General features: G+C 32.7%; 2 protein-coding genes across 2 annotated transcripts in view; one reads left to right on the top strand and one right to left on the bottom strand.

Annotated features, from left to right (window-relative positions):
• Window positions 1–2,863, bottom strand: part of LOC124371394 (protein LSM14 homolog B-like) — a gene marked incomplete at its 3' end in the record, with an annotated part of 28,545 nt that extends 25,682 nt beyond the window's left edge. The window contains 1 exon segment of the mRNA XM_046829724.1: window positions 2,617–2,863. Within this exon segment, the coding sequence (XP_046685680.1) occupies window positions 2,617–2,737 (121 nt within the window).
• Window positions 2,864–4,612: 1,749 nt separating this feature from the next.
• LOC124371393 (alanine aminotransferase 1-like) lies at window positions 4,613–24,526 on the top strand. The gene is made up of 12 exons (XM_046829723.1): window positions 4,613–4,981; window positions 6,893–6,982; window positions 8,469–8,577; window positions 9,093–9,223; window positions 10,722–10,835; window positions 10,928–11,057; window positions 19,136–19,215; window positions 19,376–19,496; window positions 19,817–19,938; window positions 21,742–21,927; window positions 22,876–23,024; window positions 24,322–24,526. Exons 1-12 carry the CDS (start codon window positions 4,730–4,732, stop codon window positions 24,410–24,412), a joined length of 1,575 nt encoding a protein of 524 aa, XP_046685679.1. The 5' UTR covers window positions 4,613–4,729; the 3' UTR covers window positions 24,413–24,526.

Below are 24,526 nucleotides of genomic sequence, written 5' to 3'. Positions count from 1 at the left end.
GTATATATTTTTTGTAGTAAAAGCAAAATACAATATGTATTTTAATTTGTTAGTACGAAATTGTTTAAAAACTTGTGTTTCATTAAAAATTGTCCAAATGTTCAATTTTTTTTAGCTATACACCATACGTTGCAAAACCAACACTTAACCTAAATGGAAGGCCATCAAATTATACACAAAATTCCTGCATTATATTAAATTTTTCCACAATAAACTAATGTTAAAAGTAGATCGTCAAATTGTTAAGCACTTTGCAGCAGCAATACTGGAAACAATGTTAAAACAAACAAAATGCTCGTTGATATGAGAACATCAAAAAATAAATACTGTCATTAATAATAATATTTACATTAACAAATGTAAATTGAAAACCATTTCATAATTTGTTTTTACATCAAAACACAACTAATTTCAGAACGAAGTAAACAGTGTTACTAGCCATGCGTAACTAACTATCATTCCGATGACCGATGAGGAAAAAACAAAAAGAGGACATTAATCGTTACACCGAATGCAGCTATATGATTACTCGAATGTAAGTCCCCTGCATAGTGACAACGAAAATTGCGCCTTTCCCCCACAAAATGCCAATACTCACACTCCACTAACTGACCTTCGAGCTCTACAGTGACTGAATGAAACTTGGGAGTCTATTCTGCCCCACCCTGAATATGATCTTAATATCATTGAAAAACAATATTTGCATCTTTGTAAACTGATTTTTAAAATTCAATATACTTTTTGCGGTTACTTGTTCTTTCTCGCTTTCGTCACAACTTTGCGAGATCTTTTCTCAACAGCATTGCATTTTCTTTGTTCGTTTTGCAAAGTGCAACAAAGTGATCGCAAACCCCTAATCAATGGTTAATTCAATTGTGATGGGTTCTTGTTATACTGCAACCACTGTGTATATTAAATGGCTGCAGTACAAGAAGTACCTACCAAAACCTCTTAGTTACTTTTTAAAATGTTAGAGGATAAACGTGTCTTACAGCTTGTGACATGAATAACACATGCCATTGTGATTTCAGCTATAAATCAGATACCATACAAATGATGTTATTTTGAAATTATTTAGAACAATATTTTTATCCATTACATTAAAAAGAGCTAGCAAAAAGTAATTGTAAATAACAATTATAACCCAATGTTCTTAACTATTTTCAATAGTTTAGGCTATTTAATCGATAACATGGTACCCCAGTTTGATTGTGGTAGCGGCTGCTTACTGTAATGCAGTATACTGAATATCACCCAAATAAGGATCGTCGAGCCAATTAATGCTGGCAATTTACAAGGCCTGATATAATGGTGCAGCGGCACTCAAAGGGTTAAGTAAGAATTAGGTTAGTTTATTTGATTTTGTAGGTTTAAATAATTAGTATAGCTAATAATAAAATAGTTAAAATGATCCACTGTTAAAAAGGAATTGGCCGGGTAGGGTACGATAAGTGGACCCGGTTTTTTTATATCGAAATTGGCAAACGATATTACTTAATCATAACCACCGATATAATCAATCGATATTAATTAATTATTTTGAACAAATAACTTAAATAATTATTTTGAACAAATAACTTAAATAATCTATATCAACAGCTGTAAACACTTTCAAATAATACACGTAAGGTAATATTTCAATTTTACATATAAGTAACATTTGATTATTACAAATGGCAATGAATTTTAGAAAACTACACGACATTACTTTGAAAGATGATAAGACATGTTTTAAGTGGCTTCAACATGTTGGACTCGTACCGAAAAATCCATTATGTGAAATTTGTGGGAAAGAAACAACTGTAACTGTGAGAGGAGCAAATATTGTCGTCTTTAGTTTTCCTAATTTTGCTTATAATAATTACTGTAAATATTAAATCCATATTTTAATTTAAAACATATCATTGTTATTGAAGATTATAGATAATCTTATATCGATTAATAGTCTAGGATTTGAGATGCGAATATTAGGTATCGATGATTACATTCTTCGATATAAAAAAACCGGGTCCGCTTATCGTACCCTACCCAATTGGCCTACTGTCATAGAAAAAAGATAACGTATAATAGTTTATAGAGGTTCTCATACTCACAATTTCAAAATTATTCCAATGTTTTGATTAGTAACCCCAAAGCATATGTACTATGTAAAACAATAGTAGGACTTGAAACTAAGGTTGACCTATTTTAATAAACAACAAGTTTTATAAACTATAAGGCAAAGGAATTTTTATTATAAAGAAATAAATCCCTTCAATCCAATATTTTGATTTGACATCTAGGCTACCAAGCAATCAAGTGAATACAGAAGTCAGTTCCAAAAATAAATTAAGATTATCTTCAAATGGAGTTAAATACAATTTGTAGTAACATGTATAGACATACCTACACTTATTGTAACCATTCCTGAAAAATCATGTCCAATCAGGCATAAAAGGCAAATGGATCTTTTGTTCTACAAAATTTTAAGAAACCATTTATTAATTATAAACCATTCTTGAAACCAATATTTAAAGAAAATTAAAAGGCGCTAGAAGTAAGAAAGTACACATTACAGCAAATTAAAGTATGAATACAGTAACATATTCAAATAAAAAATCAATCTGGTGGGCTTACCATGGGATAGTGCGATTGTACATTCATTTGGGTCCACCGTAAATAGTTTGCCCTCATATCTGATATCGGCTTTCGATATAAGGCTGATTTTACTTCCAATTTCAGGCATCGAAGAAGCCATGGTCCTTGGTCACAATAGAGTTAGTAGATATTATGCCAAACGAACAGAATCACATCACACAATAAAATGACACGGACACAAGCGTAACCACCAACGCATCGACGGCAGAGAAGTGAAATGGCGGTGCACAAGAGCTGATCTATTAGGACGAGTACCAACATTCTAGAACTAATTAGCAAACGATCGGAAAACAGAGAAAACTACTATAACAAAGTAAAATAACTTCTAGAAATTGTACAGTAAATTTTGAAAAGGTCCCATAATTGTTTTATTACAAAAAATAATTACTCATACAATTATATTCATGTTTGTTATCCATTCTTATTTATTTGAAAGTGTTTGCAAATATATAAATAAGTGCAAATGCCATCGTTAATAAAACAAAAATTGTGTTTCTAAACCATATAAAAACTGTGGTTCATAATAATCACACACAGATTTTGTAAATGGAAAATCTAAAGTAAACAACATTTAGTCTCATCTTTGGTACAATATTTCCTCTTCAAATGAAACGTGTAGTAACCCAACGAGATTCATTACCATTAGGTTCAGCGGAGATGATACCTCGTATATATACCTTTTAACTACTACCGAGGTATATCGTACCTATTTATCACTCATTCTTTATTATTTAGTTTATATGGCTCTTAATTAAAGACTAAAATATATAGCTTAGGAAGGAAGAGAACATTTACTTTGAAAAGTGAATACCACTAATACGTCACGCCATATAATCAAATTATATTTATAGAATTAGAATATTATAATCAATTAAATTATAATTTAGATCTTTTATTTTCGAGCATTTAATCCTGTGAATAAATTGATGGAACATAATATAAATAATCAAATTGTACTCCAGAAATGTATTCAGAATTTAAAAATAATCTAAATATCTACCATCATACAAACGTTTATTTTTTCATCTATCAACTTAACTACCACAGTAAAAATATATATCATTACTAGTAACTTGAAATCTCCTTACATTATTATGTTAATACAATTTTTAATTGATATAATGTGTTGTCACATCTTTCAGTGGCCTTACAATATCCCAAAATGGAATATACCCACGATCTTTGATGAGGCTCCTCATCCTATCAATATCCATCATATACTGTACACTTTAAACCACACTTATCCAATTAATTATACTAATTCCAATTCTGCAGTACAAAAATCTTTATCCTAAGTATGTTTTAAATTTATTGTTTTCATTTGCTTGATAATAAACTCAACAACGTTTTAATAAGTTGTTACATTTGCATAAACGTCTAAATAAAGTTTTAACTTTTTCAAAGTAAGGTCATGAATATGCTAAACATACACAATTACTGTTTTACAACGACCCGACAAGGGCGAAATTGAACCCTTGGCCTTAGAATATTGGCAAAACGAATGCGTGCCGTGTGTGTTTCTATGTTATTTATTCAAGATAGTCTTTGTGTTTCGTGTTGTGTTTATTCCGATTTGTATGTCTACTGTAATGTGTTAAGTGCCTTCGTTTTTTTTACTTGTGACATGCTTTAATGAATACAGTTTTTTTTATCTTATGATAGCAGCATCTGAATAATGTAACATATCTGCAGTGGTGAAGAAACCAAATAAATAAAGAACCACTGTGACGGACTTTTAAATTGAATCCTTGATGGTACTTTATTCCAAATAAACTAATTAACTCCAAAACATTGTAATTCTATTTTTGAGAACATAATTTAAATTTTAAAATAATTTACTACAATTTATAAATTAAATATTAAATTTGAACAAACTGTCTACAGTTAAACTGATTTTTAATTATTATGTGCATGCCATAACTGGTCTTTCTTAATACCATCTGATATAACTGGAATTATTACAAAGTGTGTATAGCATTTATTGTTTTGTTTGTTTGTAATATCATAAAAACATTAGATTTTACATTTTATAATTTGCATAATTCTAATTAAGTAAAATAACATAAAATATTCAATTCGAAATTATTTTCAAATGCAGGCATATGGAATATGTACAAGGTTACATCATTATAAAATAATCCCAAGTTGTGCACAGATAAGGAAATCACTGTTTGTTGGACTAAAATGTTCAAAAATGATGTATAGAAGGTTCTCGACTCAACAAGTAACGTTTGCGAAGAGCCTGACGTACGAAAACATGAATACCGGAATAAAAATGATGGAATACGCAGTCAGAGGACCAGTGCCTATAAGAGCAACCGAGATAACAAACGAACTACAACAGGTGAGCTAGCTTTCTTCACACGATTGTATTTAAAGTTAATATTAAATACCTCGAGCGTTATTAATGTAAATGTTAGTTAATGGTTCGATTTTAAAATAAAACCATAATAAAATATCCAAAAGAACATTCGAATTTTGTCAGAATTATTTAATATATTCGCAACTTCTCACAATCTTACTCGTTATTTCCTGTAGATTGTAATCGATTCTAGCAGTGTCCAGTACCGTCAAGTTCCTCAACACAATATGGACAATGGACAACTAGCAAAATACAAATATTCAAAACTTATAGAACTGAGTTATTTGAAAAATGGGATGGAATATAATATCTGCAATAAAGAACCAAATGTGCAAATAAAGATTCAATTAAATTCGACGTACGATCAACTCATTCCACCGTTTGTTAAACAGTCCAAAGAACAAACTTCAGAATGTCTGCCAGCTGCCGCTAGCTGCAGCTGTAGGTAGCACTACCGCTCTGGTCCCCGTTACCGAGTAGGCTACATTTAGTTAGACGGTACCTTCGTCATTCTCGTACATGGATCATACAAGGAAATATATTTTTAAAATATGATGAAAAAGAAGTGTTCCTTGTAACATATATAAATTAAGATTCAAAATCATAGTTTATATATAAAAGTATTTTGAAAATTATTAATATATATATATATATATATATATATATATATATATATATATATAAACTCCTGCGATAGCAGATAGTAATAGAAGAAGATAGAGGAAGGCAGGCGTAATAAATTACAGTCTCTGTATTTGTAAGATTAATGTTGTAGTTATCTCATCGTTGTAGTTCTCGTTCCTGTACCAGTCCATATGTTCAGAATCTACTGCAAAGTAAATTAGTCTTTGCAATTATTTAATTACATACTACAATCATAGTTGCAACGGGTCGCGAAAGTTCCAGTGGAACCTTGTACATTTTCATTGTCGTGGTTCCGTAACCTTTTCAGTTAGGGCGGTGCAACGACCCACTTCTTAGCAGGGCCGTCGAAGTCTGTCTGACTCATCCATCACATAAACAACAATTTATCTCATCTTCATCTTTAGATACCTGAAAGTACTCCAGGCGTAGTCGGACGGGATGATGAGTCACTAAGACCTGATAAATCCATGATGGAATATAAAACTACCAAAATAATATTACACGGACACACAAGCGCACAATACTACACACTATTACTATTAAACTGATTACAAATAACGAGAGCTGAAGAATAGAGACAAAATCACAAAGAAGCCTTTGATGTCACAAGAAGTGAATCACTCATTTGCGACAGCGTCTGACTCGGAGCAGATAGTAAATAATTTTGGTATAATTTTATTCTTTATGGTTCATCGTAAGTATATCTGACACCCCATGTGGCGCTACACATTTAGGGCGAGAACGCGTCACAATTAATATGAACTTATGTACAACTTTATAGTTTGCGCATTTATAAAACTATGCATGCACACCTTAATATTTTAAAACAAAATCTATATATTAATTGATTGTCATGCTAATAAACAAAATTATGTGATTAGATACTGTTTTGTTCATTATTGACGTTGCATTTCTTATTTTGTAATGTGCACTATACAAATAAAACGTTGCTATTTGTGACATAAAAGAACATTAACATACAACTTTAAGTTTATGTTATTGTTTTGATATGAGTTTATACAACAAGTAAAAATTGCTCGTTCTTTGCTATGACTAAGCGCATCATCGCACATTCACGGTGCTTATTGATAATTAAATACCTAGTAGATTTTTACTAAACACAATTTTGGTTAAAAAAACATCATGCAAATGGAAACTTTGATAAAATTATTTATTTCATAGTTTATTATTCTCTTGTAAAGATTGATGTATGCAATTTGAAAGATTTAATGATATTTTTTCTTCCAGGGAGCAAAGAAACCTTTTACTGAAGTTCTTAAGGCAAATATAGGAGATAGTCATGCCTTAGGCCAGACTCCTATAACGTTTATCAGGCAGGTAAATTAAACAAAGACAAAAAGTGGTTAAACATTGTGAGTACTCCATATTCTATGTGATTAGTACATTTTATTCAAGTAGAAATTAGCGAAGTTCCAATTGTTTATGTATTTCAATTGCCAAAACAATTTTAAAATGTTGGCATGAGTGAAAGGTAGGTGAAAGACACGTGTAGTATAATAAATGTTGAGGTTCAATGAATAATTTCAAGTTTATAGCTTATTTCATTAATGAAGATGAAACGACAAACAATCATACGAAAAAGAAGTTTTTACTTCCCTCGGCTAAAAAAAAGAGAAATGTTGTCAACCTACTGAGTGATAGACTTCAACGACATGTAGCCAAATTTCATGGTCGGATATGCAACATGTGCATTGTGAAATCTTTCTCGAGGTGTCTTGTCACACGATGCATTCAAAATTTTCCATTAAATTGGGTTTCATACCAGTGTTTAAATAATAGAAGTCTCCATATTAAGTCACCATAAAATAATGTTGGATGTGTTGGGGTATTTAGGCTACATGAATTAATATGTAACATATTAAAATATACTGTGAGTATGTTGAACTCTCTTATTTGAAATCTATAGGTCAGTTCGTTTTCAAGATATCGTGCCGATAGACAGACAGAAATTAAATTTTCCGGTCCTTCTAGTGACAGGCTCCGCTAACGCTGGGTCAATAAAAAAGTTTGTTGGTCGTCTCTCAAAGCCATGTAAAAACTTTGAATTGTCAAAAACCTCTCGAAGTACTAAAATATTCACACGTACACCAGTACAAGCATTTAATATGATGCTTGATTTATAAACAAATACTCCAATAATTATTAAATTTGTGTGTGAGGCCTTTCGTGTTCAAGAAACACATCATCAGACCCACATAACTGAAATTAAAGTGGTTATGTAGGTCTGATGATGTGTTCCTTGAACACGAAAGGCCTTACAAAAATAAAATTTAATAATTATTGGAGTGTTTGTTTATAAATGAATTATTATACTCCAATAAGAAGAAACTGGTAGAATGTATTTAATATGATGATTAATATAAGCAATTGGAAACACTTTCCACAGTAATTTACAAGAATTCCGGTACACAACTAGATCACTCCACAGCAAGGCTCTGGTCTTACCAATTCCTTTCAAAACATTTCTTAGGCAACACATTTATACTTAATTTCCATGAACGTCCCTCATGATCCAGCACCCAAACCGAGACCACTTTATTCCTCTCCACCAGTCACTTGGAGCATAAGAGTTTAGTAACTTTAAATAATATTTAGGTCATGACATTTTCTGACTAGGTTATATATGAGGAAATTCTGCGTACTTGAAGAGAAATGGGGGATATATGCGAAAAATACCATACCTTATTACGACATATTACTGTGTTTGGATTAGGTTTTATACAAAAAGTATTTACATCAAAGCAAAAGTAAACGTTTACGGTTATAAATATTATAAATAAATTATTTATTCTATATCTCTCAGGTACTGGCGTTAGTTCTTCTGCCAGAACTTCAAAATGACTCCAAATTCCCGGATGATGTCAAAAAACGGGCCAAAGAAATTCTTGCTTGTTGCAGAGGTGGCAGTATCGGTAATTTCTTCTCTTTCAATTACTATAATTATTTTTCCTGCATCAATTCATATAATCAGAAATTAAAGTTAAGTACTATGTTTGTAACTGAGCACATATTTATAACGAAAAACTGTATTCAAGATTGAGAAATTTAATTCTGGTTTTTGATACTCAACTCGAGTGATGAGACAAGAACTTGTTTAGTTTGTAGAAGGGTTAATATATATATAAACAATAGAAGAAAAAGACTTCATATTAATCCTTAATATTTCGACTTTTATGTCGTTTTCAAAAAGGTACAAAAAGTATATATCAACACTAGATATACACAATACAAGATATACACTTTTTGTACCTTTTTTGAAAACGACATAAAAGTCGAAATATTAAGGATTAATATGAAGTCTTTTTCTTCTATTGTTTAAAGAAGCCTCTGAGCATTTATTTTCTGCATACAGTATATATATATATATATATATATATATATAACTTTGCATTTATGCATACGATGATAAATATCTGGTTGCTTGAAGGAGCCTACTCGGACACTTGTGGTATCAACATAGTTCGGAGACGTATTGCAGAGTACATAGAACAGAGAGATGGAGTACCTAGTAATTGCGATAACATCCTGCTTGGCAGTGGTGCTTCAGAAATAATAAAGGTAGAAATTAATATAACAGTTGTGTGTTGTGTTAGCTTTATAATATGAATTATAATCATGATCAAACGGACGTATCGATTCCTGTCAAACTTGCAGATTAAGCTGGTAAATATCTAGAAGTTGTATAAAATCCTCCTAAAACTTTCTATATTTCATGTATTTTATACAAAATTCATATGTTTAGGATTTTTAAACCCTTTAAATAAAGCCTCAAACAATTTTAATTAATATTTATAGCCCAATATAAACTTTAAAATGTCACAAAACGTATATTTCTCAAGTATTTTATCCAAAAGCTACAAAACTCCACTGGTACGGTTAAATTGCGTTGGAATAATGGAATAAAAAGGTCGGCAGTTTGTTCTTCCTGTTGGGGATAAAGGGAATATTTTAATTAAATTTGAAATGTATTCTAAGCTTTGTTATAAAATGTGATTATTATAAAATGAATTATAAAATGTTTATGCCTACTTGTAAGCATAAACTTTACGCTTTAAATTATCTAGTTATTTTATTGAAGTATCCAATATTTGTTCATAAAATAGTTTAAAAGGCATTTGTTTAGAACTTAGGGTTTGTAAAAACAGGTTTAGTTTTAATTTATTGACAATATGCATTACACGCCATGAGAATCCAAATGATTTCAGGCTAGACTATAAGCTATTGAAAATATTTTATACATTATAAATAACGATTAGATGCGTATTAAATTAATATGTAATATGAGACATCTTTCATAATTCTAGGAAAAAATAAGTGTTTTACTTTTAAAATATATTTTATGGGACTAAAACCAAGATGGCCACCAGTACAGCCGGCTATAAAAAAGTGCAAAGGCATCTTCCAAATCACAGTGTCGATTATGACTTGAGGGCACATTTCAATTGGCATGGTCGACATTAGCATAGGCAAATACTTTAAACTTGGCTTGCAACCAATATTAGGTGTTGCAAGAGTACTAAAGGCTTTGCTTTCGATACTTAAAGATTCGATAACAATACTAATGAAGTACAAACTCATGTGTTACCAATTTATTTCATTTCATAAACTGAGATTTAGATTAGATTATATATTATAGAAGTATAGACTTTTTCCTGTTCAAGAAGGTTTTTGAGTACCTACTACTAGATTACTCTCAATTTAAATTATTCTTGTGAATCTAGATAACTTTTTAAGTTGAACTTACTCACGTCTCTCCAGATGAAGAATGAAATTAAATCTCAATTAAAATTTTCTAAAACCTTGAACAAAGAAACTAATATTCAAATATTTTTTAAGAATTAATTAAAACGAGGAGTTATTATATTTACAGAATGGATCTTGAGAACTTTCAGAACTTGATTAAAGAATTTATTCATTGGCCTTACTTCAAGAATTAATTTTGGACTCTGTCATGTATATCATTGTGATTTCAATTCTGTCGTGCAGATTTCTTAATAGTGTTTTGAATATATCTCCATATTCACTTTGTTTTTACATCCAGTTTGTTTATGTTCAGAGCATTCTTAGTTTGTTGAATGGACCTGTGGAGGGAAAAAGACCTGGGGTGATGATTCCTATTCCACAGTATCCGCTGTATGCGGCTCGCATAGTTGAGTTCGGCATGGAACAGGTAAATTCCACACATGTGACATTTCCTGTGAAGTAGCTTGATGTAACTTGAACAATGGATTTTGCATTACTAATCTCATGCATGTGTGACAGATAGGCTACTATTTGAAGGAAGAGAACAATTGGTCTTTGGAGACAGAAGAGTTGGAGAGAGCCTACCGTGAGGCTGCCAAGATCTGCAGACCTCGAGCCATTGTTGTAATTAATCCCGGGAATCCCACAGGTGAGTTCAATATTGATATTAATTATTATAGAATTTTGATTATTATAGACATTAGATCAGTTATTCTTTTTTAACTACAGTGGTACACATTCTCATGAGAATAAAAATGGATATACAAAGGGGTAATCAATTTAATTATCTGTGGTAACTTCCAACTTAATTAAGTTTAGCGTTTCAAAATTTTTATAATGCTTACGATCCTATAGTTTCAGAGTAATATCACTTGAAACTGCAGGTACACCCCTAATAAATTAATCTTCACTGAGGGGCTCTGAAATTCATTGAAAAAACTATTAATTCTCATTAAAATCATGCTTTTATTATATGTTAAGAAATTAATGTATGTACATGAAGCATCATTGATATATAAGTTGTTATACTAAGAATTATGCAGTGGCGTAGCAAAGGGAGGCGGCGGGGGCGTGCCGCACTGGGTGTCACCTTTTTTGGGATGACACCCACCCGGTCTCTCAACGATATGTATTGCTTTTTGTATTAAGCAAATGCATCTTAGTACTTATAGTTTGAATAAGTGTACCTTTCAAATCCTCTGACCTTGTGTATAGAATTCTAATATTCTCCATTTCTTCATTTTTTGCAAGTCACTGTCAAAAGAGTCTATATAAATATCCGCATATCTAATGCGATTTTTTATTCCAGTTTTGGAGTACAACGCCTACAGACATTCAGTTCTACGGATTGGTCCTTCTCCCTTGACTTTTTCTAGGTCTACATTAACACTAATAAAAATGACAAAATTTCAGCTAATCTAATCATTGTTATTAATCTCATTTACGGTTTAATATATTATAAGTAATTGGTCTTCAAATCCCTTTTTTGTCTTTACATATTTCTACTATACTTTTTTAAACTTAAATTTTTATGTACCCTCTGGCAGCATATTTTTTACTGTTTTATAGTTTATTTAAGAGTCCTAGAGCTTTCGTATGACCAAAATCAGATAGAAAATCTTTAGAGCGTTACTAGTTTACTTTCTTTTTTTTGTATGTAAAGCCTCTGTCCCTCTGTATTTCCTTCTATTTTCACTTAAAAGAGTCCCCATCTGGTGGTCCTCATGCATAATCGGTCATTCTCAAGATATTAAGGCAAATTACCTGCACCATTCTTCTTTTCGTCTGAATTTAGCAACTTTAGGTTTTTAAAAAAATGTTTCCAACCAAATTAAAACTTTACTTGACACACCTGAAAAAACAATTCAATACGAGGTATGTTGTTTTAATTGTATTCTTAACATAATCTAGTTATTTACAGCCTAGAAGTCTTATAAAAGTATTTTCTTCTGATAGCATGTTAACAATAGAGTTAAAACCGTAAATAATGTCAATTATGCATCCGTACCTAATTAGTGTGTCACGTCCGTAACACAGATGTCTTAGTAAAATATACTTTATTCATGTCAATAACATACATATTACATATTAGTTAAAAAGATTATGTCCTTTCCTTAGAAAAGTTTCAACTTCAAAAGATAATTTATACAAATTTCATTAAAACTTTGAGATGTTTTATGTTACAGGCGTATATATTTGTTCTTCTAAATTGCTTAGAAACTTGTTCAGTTTTACTTATTTGAGTTGACTACTTTATATTATGCTGATGCAGAAATCTTCAAACTTCTTGAACAAAATCCCTATTTATTCGAAGGAAAACCAACAGTTATCAAAATCACATATTCAAAATATAAATGCTTGTTTATCCACAAGCAATGATAATATCAACTATACACTTAAAAATATAAGAAACTGGAATATTTACCCTTAATTTGTTCATCTAGGGTAAATTTTCATGTTTTTGTGATGTTTTATGTAGTTTTTATCAAAAATCTTTTAACAATATTTTTGTATTGTAAGGTGTATGTTTGAAAAGAATGGCTGTATTATTTGTTAAATCTAACAAAAAAGATGGAAAGGCAACGTTTAGAGAAATGATATTGATACTCTGTGTTGTATTAAAAATGCATTAACTTATGTTAATTAAACATTTGACTGGAGTATTTCCAGGGCAATCCATTGTCTTAGCATCAGCTAAGTCTATTGGACAACGTTACCTTACATCAGTCTTTCCGCACGATATGTTGAAAACTAATTGAGTTATAAACTTTATAACCTACATTAAGTTTGAATCCTATAATGGAAATATATCAAGTTTGATGATATCTCTCAATGGGATTTGCCTAAGCGTTAGCGAAGCCTAATATTAAACAGGATATCTCGAGAAAGAATTGTGATATAACTTAAAATTTTCATTAAACAATTTTTACTTGAAGGAAATGGAGTTTGATTATTGTGCATGCCATTAAGGTTTACCTGTCATGAAGGTGCCAAAATCTCTATTCTATCTGGTTATCTAATTTTGTGTCTGTCTGTCTACCCATAGGATGTCTTGAGAACGAAGTTCTATGACATTTTGTATGAAACTTCAGTGAAGTCTTTTCACGACACGCGATGTCGCATACTCATATCTGGTATGAGATTAGGAAAAGTAAATGTGTTCATTAGTTCACATTTTCCTTCGCAACATGACATAGAGAGAAATTGATTCATCACTCTATTAAATAATGATGAGTACGCGTAATGGTTTAAGAAGCTGTTTTGTTTCTGTACAGAACTTGGGTACAGAATCCGATTGACTATTTGTAGAAGTTTTAATGTCTGTCAACAGTTTCAGAACATACTAAATTTTTAATATATAGCATTTAAAAAATCAATAATCTATGCATTCCTCATAAAATATGAGATTATGTATTTGGCCTCAACCTAATTCCTCCTGTGTATCTCTACCTGCTGCATTATCATGTCTACACTTTCCACTTATAACAAAAACTTTAACCATGTACAAGTGTTAGGAAGTTTATGACAAAGCGGATATTTATTACAAAAATTAAAAATAATACATCTAAAATAACTACTACGCAGGTTTTACAAATTTGAAGAGGTAGGTGAAGGAATGACGTATTGGAGGACACTTAAATAAGGATTTGCATAGATTGTTTTTATCATAGGCCTAAGTGTCTAAGTGGGTCTAAGTGTAGGCTATAGTTGCGATCCTCAACTTACTTTCAAACGATTGGCGTATCACGTAAACAAAACCATGGCCATGTTAAAGATTGCACGGAATGCAAAGTACAAACCAATAATATATATTTCATATTTATAAATTATACACTGTCTACATATGTATTGTACTACTATTACACCTTAATGTCAAGTTTTAAGTCATCATCAAACTTCTATCAAATTTATGAGTTTTGGCGTTCTCCATCGAATGGCATAAATGTTTGGTTCGTCGAGTTTGTGAAAACTCTTAGGTTTATGTGAATTTTTATAAATGTTTGCAATCACATGATAAACTACAGTTTGCAATGAAAATCATTCTAGTTTTTGTATGGATAGAAATAACTAGGTGCCGTGTAACCATTGTGACTCAACAATCAAGACTCTAACACCCTACTTTTTATTTGTTGACACAAGACATGATGAATGTGTACATTAGCATCAGCTACCAAGCAACTGAATTAGTGCGATTACACATAATCTAGTTAATATTAAGAGTGAAGTGCTCTCCAAAGATATGGCCGATATTACACTATCATAGTTCTATGATATAAATATAAATATTTAATCATATGTCTACATAATTTATTTCCATAGACAAAACGTATCAAATATATGATAATATACTCGTAGATCTGTCACAGACAGGGCCGCCCAAAAAGGGCGAAACACGACGCCGATCGTCGTGGGGCCCAGCATTCGGTAGTGACCCCGGGGTCGAGATAATACTTTTAATTCTGTGGTATGTGTACTATTCTAAGGAAATAAATGGAGCATGATTGGTACACTAGTATTTTGGTGTTATCCACTATTTTTGGAAGAGTTGTTCTAACCAGTAACCTAAACAATTACATTATTAGACAGCTTTATTTGATAATATGAAAATTTTCATAGTAAGCCAAATAAAGTCTGTTCTCTCTAAGAATATGAGATATGTTAGGGTGAATGTTGAGGGTTGCACGCAAGAATGAAATAAATTAATCCAACTCCATTATATATATATATATATATATATATATATATATATATATATATATATTCACACTTGGTACTCGAACTTGGTCAGTATTCATGCAGTTAGCAAATCTGTCATATAAGTAGAAATATGAGACATATTAAAGCCTTTTTTATTTCAAGAAAAATACGAATAATAAGGATGAAGCAATACAAGTACAAGAGAAAGACAATCCAAAAACTTAATAATGGAGTATCTTGACAATTTGATAGAAACTAAAGTTTGAAATAGATAGTTTAAATTTAAACAACACTTCTTCGACTGATGTGAAAAATAAAAGTCTCCCACTAACATTATTCGATAAAATTTATGATTTGAAACTTATAGGTTTGTATAGTTTTTGGCTGTTTTGTAATCCTCTGAGTTTTGTATTTGAGGAACAAACCTTTCTTTAGTGAAACACTGTTCAAGAATAACTTTAGGAGCAATAGAAACTAAATCATCTTACTCTGTTTTAAATTGAACATGAGCTATGGACGCAGAATTGATTATCTGTTATGGACAAATTTGTGGCCATAAGGTATAAGGCCATAAGCCCGTCAAGGCATGATCGTCCCCGGTTATAGAACTAAGATAGTGTAACACCGCCTAATGCATGGTGAGAGCCCTATTCTAAAAGTGTGGGGAGCTCGTCAAGGTATGAGCGTTCTGGTTATAGAACTAACGTAGTGTAACACCGCCTAATGCATGGTGAGAGCCCTATTCTAACAGTGTGGGGAGCTCGTCAAGGTATGAGCGGTTCTGGTTATAGAACTAACGTAGTGTAACACCGCCTAATGCATGGTGAGAGCCCTATTCTAACAGTGTGGGGAGCCCGTCAAGGTATGAGCGGTTCTGGTTATAAAACTAAGATAGTGTAATACCGCCTAATGCATGGTGAGAGCCCTATTCTAACAGTGTGGGGAGCCCGTCAAGGTATGAGCGGTTCTGGTTATAGAACTAAGATAGTGTAATACCGCCTAATGCATGGTGAGAGCCCTATTCTAACAGTGTGGGGAGCTCGTCAAGGTATGAGCGGTTCTGGTTATAGAACTAACGTAGTGTAACACCGCCTAATGCATGGTGAGAGCCCTATTCTAACAGTGTGGGGAGCCCGTCAAGGTATGAGCGGTTCTGGTTATAGAACTAACGTAGTGTAATACCGCCTAATGCATGGTGAGAGCCCTATTCTAACAGTGTGGGGAGCCCGTCAAGGTATGAGCGGTTCTGGTTATAAAACTAACGATAGTGTAATACCGCCTAATGCATGGTGAGAGCCCTATTCTATACAGTGTGGGGAGCCCGTCAAGGTATGAGCGGTTCTGGTTATAGAACTAAGATAGTGTAATACCGCCTAATGCATGGTGAGAGCCCTATTCTAACAGTGTGGGGAGCCCGTCAAGGTATGAGCGGTTCTGGTTATAGAACTAACGTAGTGTAATACCGCCTAATGCATGGTGAGAGCCCTATTCTAACAGTGTGGGGAGCTCGTCAAGGTATGAGCGGTTCTGGTTATAGAACTAACGTAGTGTAACACCGCCTAATGCATGGTGAGAGCCCTATTCTAACAGTGTGGGGAGCCCGTCAAGGTATGAGCGGTTCTGGTTATAGAACTAAGATAGTGTAATACCGCCTAATGCATGGTGAGAGCCCTATTCTAACAGTGTGGGGAGCCCGTCAAGGTATGAGCGGTTCTGGTTATAGAACTAACGTAGTGTAATACCGCCTAACGCATGGTGAGAGCCCTATTCTAACAGTGTGGGGAGCTCGTCAAGGTATGAGCGGTTCTGGTTATAGAACTAACGTAGTGTAACACCGCCTAATGCATGGTGAGAGCCCTATTCTAACAGTGTGGGGAGCTCGTCAAGGTATGAGCGGTTCTGGTTATAGAACTAACGTAGTGTAACACCGCCTAATGCATGGTGAGAGCCATATTCTAACAGTGTGGGGAGCCCGTGAAGGTATGAGCGGTTCTGGTTATAGAACTAACGTAGTGTAATACCGCCTAATGCATGGCGAGAGCCCTATTCTAACAGTGTGGGGAGCCCGTCAAGGTATGAGCGGGCCTGGTTAAAGAACTAAGATAGTGTGATACCTCCAATGTATGGCGAGAGCCCTATTCTTATACAGTAATGTGGGGAGCCCGTTAAGGTATGAGCGACCCTGGTTATAGAACTAAGATAGTGTAATACCGCCAATGCATAGTGAGGGCCTTATTCTAACAGTGTTGGGAGCCCGGCAAGATATGAGCGACCTGGTTATAGAACTAAGATAGTGTAATACCGCCAATGCATAGTGAGGGCCTTATTCTAACAGTGTGGGGAGCCCGGCAAGATATGAGCGACCCTGGTTATAGAACTAAGATAGTGTAATACAAATCTTGAATCTGCATATAGTTTTTAACACTTTACATTGCTGCACAATAACAAAGAATATATATTTTGCTGAATTTAACACTTCTTTCTAAGTCACAAACTGTTATCTCACTTTTTAGCAATTTAAATTGTACAATATGGTTTAGCTTATAAGCAGAAACAATTCTGTAACGGCACCTTATCCTTGTCCTTCAACTAGAGAAACCAGAGCTGTATTGTTGATCAATATAATTTTGTTTTACCTTAACAAAGTTTTAACATTAAATTAAAATGTTTATCTTAGCTGAGACTGACCTAACACTTTTTATTCTTAATAATGAGTTACTATTAGTCTTTTCTTACTGAAAAGAAGTAAATAACTTTTAACAATACTTTAAAACAGTCAATCACTATCGAACAAAGCTTCTTGGTTGTAAGGAAGAGTAAAAGTTATCAGCTCTGAATTCACCCTGCCTGGGTGCTGTGCTACGATAATCTTCCAAATTTGTCAAAAACCCTTGATCTACATTCCTCGTAAGATTATTATGTTCTAGTATATTCAGTAGCGTAACTGGAACTTGGGCTTTTTGAGAGGGGATGAATCTGATTGAAGTGCACTCCACACCAGGGAGTATTGAATAAAAATCTGAATACATCTAAATTTGTATTGATTGAATAGTAAAACATTTGACTGCTGCACTTTAGACAAGGTTGATTGATGTTAATATTTTATTTATTTTTATGGTTCATGGGAAGGGTTCTATCTAGTGGCGTACGGTTGTGTATATGTGTGGGAGATGAGGGGAGGGTGGCAAATATAAGGATGGCCTTAGAGAAGCATGAAGTTAATTAAGGCCCTAGTTCTATCCATCTCATCTTCCACTATAGTTATGCCACTGAGAATGGCCAAAATAGCTCACAAAATACTTTACAAATAGGTACTTTGTATGACTGAAAAGACAAAATCTAACATATTTATTCCAGTTTCAGCATGCAACATAAAGTATTTAATATCATTATAAGTCTAGAGTTCTTTTTTTATACAAAATTAATGTATAGAACTAATAAAAAGTAAATAAAATATATATAGGTAATTAAAATAAATGTGTTCTACAACATTGTTCATAACTTGTTTATTTTTGTTCCTACAAACTTTTCTCATTTAATTACAATAATGACATAAAAAAATAAAATAAGATTGTAGTTTAGTTTTAAATCATGGACAAACCAAGGAGTTTTATGTGCCATTAGACATTGCAGGAAAACAATTACACATGTTTCTTCGTTCTTTTAAAATGGTTTAGTCAGATTATCTTACCTCTACACTCTATGATAGTGAACACCTAAGTGATCTACTGTCACTTTCTAACATAACACACTCACTCTTAGTCAGGGTTATATTAATTTCTACAGATTGTTAGAGAAGTTGATAATTTATTTATGATAATTTCTTTTACTAGCACAGTAAAATAAACTTAAAAAAACTATTTGCATTAATTTTGAAAGATCGTCTAGGCGTATGAAAATTTACTGAAAGGTTTCTATGGAGGAGGAGCCTACTTTTTAGGCTATACCCACAAATTTCATCCAATTATTGATAGAAACTCACTTTTGGATGTTTTACTACTACATTTTATTTGTGACTTAATTTTCCAGGCCAGGTCTTGACGCTTAAAAATGTTCAAAGCATCATCAAGTTTGCGCACAAATACAATCTGTTCATCTTTGCTGATGAGGTAACTTTTAAATGTCTTTGATCATGTGACTATATTGATTTTTTATTGTAGATCAGTACTGATTCACAACCTATGGGATTTTTATTTATTAATTACTGATATAGAACCTGTCCAGAGAAGTAATTTAGCAATAAAAATCCAGTCATCTGTTCTGTCATAGGTTTATCAGGACAATATCTATGCCGAGGGAAGCAAGTTCCACTCATTTAAGAGAGTGATGACACAGATGGGCTCCCCATTTGACAAGATAGAACTTGCCTCTTTCATGTCTTGTTCTAAAGGTACGATAACATTTGTACAGTATGTGTTTTTGGAAGAAAGTGTCATATTTTCTGTAGCATTACAGACTTAAATAGTACTCTTCAGCTAGCTTGCAAAAATCATGCTGAGTGCAGATATATGATTCAAACAGTGATGAACAACACACATCATTCGGCCATCTTCACCTGTTTTTTGTTACTCCTCCTATTTTTCCACTGTCTTTGCTGATTGAGACTGTCAAAAAAAAAAAAAATTACTAGCACATTTGAACAAAATTTCTTTCTGTTTGCATTAAAACTCGAGTAATTGCTAACATTTTGTCTGTTCTATATCTGAACAGGATACATAGGAGAGTGTGGACTGCGAGGCGGCTACTCAGAGCTTGTCAACGTTGATTCCAAAGTGATGGGAATATTGGTAAAGTCTCTTGCAACAAGAAGGTGCCCCGGTACTATCGGCCAAGTCAGTATAACATTCCCTATAGAGAGACAAAAATAGTTACTCTATAAGAATAAATATAAACTACATTTTGAAATGAAAATAAGGTAATTTGTGTAAATAAATTTTAAATCCAAATAGTGATTGTAGAAATAATAACTTACACCATATAATAAGTTTGATACTTTGAAACTCCCATAAGAATCATCATTAGGAAATTGCTTATTTTTTTATTTCTAGTAGAAGCAAATAAGCATATCACTTGATCTGGAAATTGTCATACTTGTGATAAAGAACAGTAAACATTTCAATGTCACATCTGTGGGAAAATGCACTTCAAATTCAATTGTTGATTTTAAATGAAGACTGCAAATGTTACTATTAAAATCACAAGGGGAAATCTAATGAATCAAAAATTGGGTACCACATTTGCATGAGTTTAGCCTACCTGCCAAAAAAGTATGTATGATAAGACAATGTGGTACTTTGGTATTATGTGGAGGCCACTCTGTCCCTATCAAATCCTGATTATTACGTGCCATAAGTAGGTGGTAGATACTTTAGTAAGTATATTAAATCGAAAAAGTTAAAGTTAACCTTAACGAGTGCTTCGTGATCTGCGCTTGAATTTAGATACTATCTTGAGAGATGTTTTCTTCTTTCGCCAGAAGTGCAGGTTCACCGAAGCCTGCATTGATAGTCAGGGGTATTTCCAAAATCAGATCACGTTGGACGATATGGCATGTGATCTGAGTTTGGGAAAGTACCGATCGGAAATGACCCTAGCCATAAGTGTGGGGCTTCAACCTTTCACTTCTGGCAGAAAAAAAAAAACAATTCTCAAGTTAGTACCAAAATTCAAGCTCATATCCCGTGAACGCTTGAAAAGATTAACTTTAACTTTGGTACTACTAGTACCAATATACATGACAACCTAATCCAAACCTACTTATATCGCGTAACAATCAGTAGTAAATAGGTCACAGTGGCCTTCAGATAATACCAAAGTACCGACAAAGTTAACATTTTAATGTTCAGTATTGGGATAGTTGAGAGACTAACATGGGTTTTTTCATCTAAAGCTGCAACAAAACTCTCTGTGGTTTGTTAGATGCCAGTATATGAATATATACAATAGTAACGGATGCTATAGGCCTGGTATCTAGTACAAAACAAGCCAACAATATATATGTAGTTGATTTTTCAGTATACTGTAAAGGGATAAATGGAGAAACCTATATTTTCTTATCAATGAGAACAACACTGTATTGATTCTGTTTGTTTCAAATCGCTAAAGATTCACGTAATTTTATCCTCAACTTTTTAAATTCTTACCGACATCAAGAGGGTCTAAAAGAGCTTCAGAAAGTGGAATAAAATAATACCAAAGCGTGTTACACAGTAATTTGCTATTGATGTGAGAGTTAATTTTAGAAGAGACCAACTGTGGTTACAGGCTCAGGTCTTTGAACACATAAATAAATTTTACAAAAGTCTGTGTAGGATTAGGTATTTGAACAAGTTAAAAGAACATCACCAATACTGAGGTGTATTAGTAGACAAGTGGTTGAGTACAAGAAACATGGTACCTACCTAATATTTTGAAATTATTATCTCTTCAAACAAAGCAACTAACTTTGTTAACCAACAAGATGCGCCGAACTATGAAATTTGGGTATTTGTTCCTTCATTGGAAAAAACAACATTAAGTTAAATTAAACTCATTGTACAACTCAGCAACACAATTTACAAAAATTGACAAATTTTCTAATTTCAGCTCAAATAAATACTTTGTTCTGTACCAATATATGTATATTGGTGTTACAGACAACAATGTTCTGCTTGGTAAACCCTCCCAAGCCAGGAGATCCCTCATACGAGAAGTTCAAGACAGAGAAGGAAGGAGTTCTCAAATCTCTGGCAGAAAGAGCCAAGTTGGTGGCAGACACATTCAACAGTATCCCTGGCATGAGTTGTAATGCAGTGCAAGGCGCCATGTATGCTTTTCCTCAGGTGAATTAATACTTATAATTACTTATTGGTGGATCTAACAAATAGCCCATATCTAAATTCTGATCAGATATTACTTTTGAGTCTGGAGAGTAGTCTTTCTAGATTCTGACTGTTTCTATTTTTGGAAGTTTACTGTTTCATTAGTACATGTATTTTGTATTATACATTATTCATAAACTTGGGACCTTATTTTTGTAAGTCTTAATTTTACTTATAAACAACTTGTAGTCTTCTGTAGCAATAACAGAAACAATGCTAGATTGCTAGACAGCTCTTCATTATTAAACAGTGGTACCAACTGCAGGAACAGAAATTTCCTTTTCAATGAATGTCTCTTTAATAAGATCCTTTTTCACTCTACCTTGTGTAATCACTATCATGCAGGTTTGAACAATGCATCATGAATTACTAACTGAATTTGCAAGTAAAATGGAGCTCCATCAGGAATTGGTTAATGATAATAAATTCATAACACTTTACCAGCATGCTTAAATTTCCATAATATATCAAAACGCCAACTAAAAAGTTTTGATACTTTAAAGATAAATAAGAAATAAAAATTGTATTTTAATCATATACAAATTACTGACCAGTGTTACTAGTTTTTACCAACCTTCTCCTTTTCTTCATATACTTATTTTAGCAATGTTTTTATTCATAAGTTAGGGTTTTATAAACAAATTTGACTTGTATGTCTTAAGAATTTACTCTTAAAGTCCATTGACTGCTAAAACATTTGGGATTTTTTAAGATTTTGTAATACTCTAAAAATGTTGTATACTTGCCAATATTATTGTGTACTCTAAATTGCCAATGACACTTGCTGGCTTTTAATGAAAACAACGTTTACATTTAAGTAAATTATATTAAAAACGCTCAAGCACTAATTGCTCAACTTATAAATGCTATCATAATGCAGTTTTTGTTGTAGTTAATATATTTTTCCAGCTGAAGCTACCTGAAAAGGCTATAGCGAAGGCTAAAGCATTGAACCAGTGCCCGTCGACATTCTACGTTTTTCAGTTACTGGAGAACACTGGAATCTGTGTAGTTCCAGGAGTTGGTTTTGGCCAACAGCCTGGGACTTACCACTTCAGGTACGACACCATACTTTTCATAATTATATTATATTAGTAGAGTACTACACAAAACGCTCTCGAAATAACAAACCAGATTTACGTTTTTGCAGCAGGTATTATGAGTTATTTATGTTTTCTTAAAATAATATGTTTCTTTAATATTATGAATTGTATTGAGGTTAAGTGTAATAGTCTTCTAATAAAACCAAGTCTACACTAGAGATTGAGATACATATTATTGTTAAGTTTTTATGTAAAAAATGACAACCGCAGTAGAAATATCACTATATCATAATAAAGCCATGAAGGGTTCATTTCCGTTTGGATTAGATCTGTCCAAGTAGGACCTAATACAGACACAACAAACTGTGAACTAATGTTGTTTACATAAGGGCAACCATTAGATGTCGGTCTAGAAGAAACAAGTATACAATCCAAGATGTTGAGATAATGAGGAAGGGGTAATTTGATTAAAACGTCCAAATTTACTGCGGAGAATAATGGTTGACGTTGGTGGTGTTCTTTCAATTCCAAAGGTAATAAACAGGCATAGGTAGGGAAGAAATTTGACTGGTAGAAGCTAAGGTCAGTGTTAGATGTTCTTTCTTAAAAAATAGCTAGAAAAGCCCTATGGTGAATATTTTTTGGATCTCGGCAGGACATCGCACCATTCTAGAAAACATTTAAGGTTTAGAAGCATGAAATTTTAGAATTTCTTGGCTTTTGGACAAACAAAAGAAACTGCTAAAGAATGGAACAAACTTATTTGTTTCACATAGTAGATATTGCATGTCACCACTTTTACACAATCAGAGACTTCATGAAAGACTAGGTTGTCTGGTTACATCATTTTCAGATCACATTGTTTCAGTTGCACTTAAAAAAGTATTGAGCGCAGTCTAGAAAATTTTTAAATTAAAAAACTGATAAAATTATAAAGCCTAATTTTACTGTAACCTATACAATTTGGGAGCTATATTCTTATTTTTCTGTGAAATAGCTATTGAAATTTTAAAACTTATTATGCAATGGAACAAGTTTTCAATACAGTCTCTTCGAAAATCTGCTGCCTGCAATTCCAACCTTTTGGCTTATACCATCATACAGTATGGTGTTAGTGTGGACTGTCTTTTTGTTTTACAACTGATAAGCTTCATCCAAGTCATGTCCCTAGTTATGATGCGATTGATAACTTTGTAACCATTGTATCAGTTTTTACATTGTTCTTACATTTAACAGCTGATATTACTAGCTCATAGTTCTTATCTTGAACAATACATATGAAATTTGTTTGCTATACATGTTACTTTTACAGGACCACAATACTGCCCCAGTCTGAGAAGCTGAAAAACATGATGGCAAAGATAAAAGAATTCCATTTGAAATTTTTGGAGGAATACAAATGACACAAACGGTTACTTGATAAAAGAGGAAGAATTTGCCATTATTTATATATAAAATATAAAGTATATATTATCTGAAAAGGTTGTTTTAACAAAATACAGATTTTATTAGCTGAA

This window comes from Homalodisca vitripennis, unplaced genomic scaffold (assembly GCF_021130785.1).
Source record: "Homalodisca vitripennis isolate AUS2020 unplaced genomic scaffold, UT_GWSS_2.1 ScUCBcl_1354;HRSCAF=4868, whole genome shotgun sequence".
Classification (NCBI taxonomy): Eukaryota; Metazoa; Arthropoda; class Insecta; order Hemiptera; family Cicadellidae; genus Homalodisca; species Homalodisca vitripennis.
This window is presented reverse-complemented; position numbering and strand designations above follow the sequence as displayed.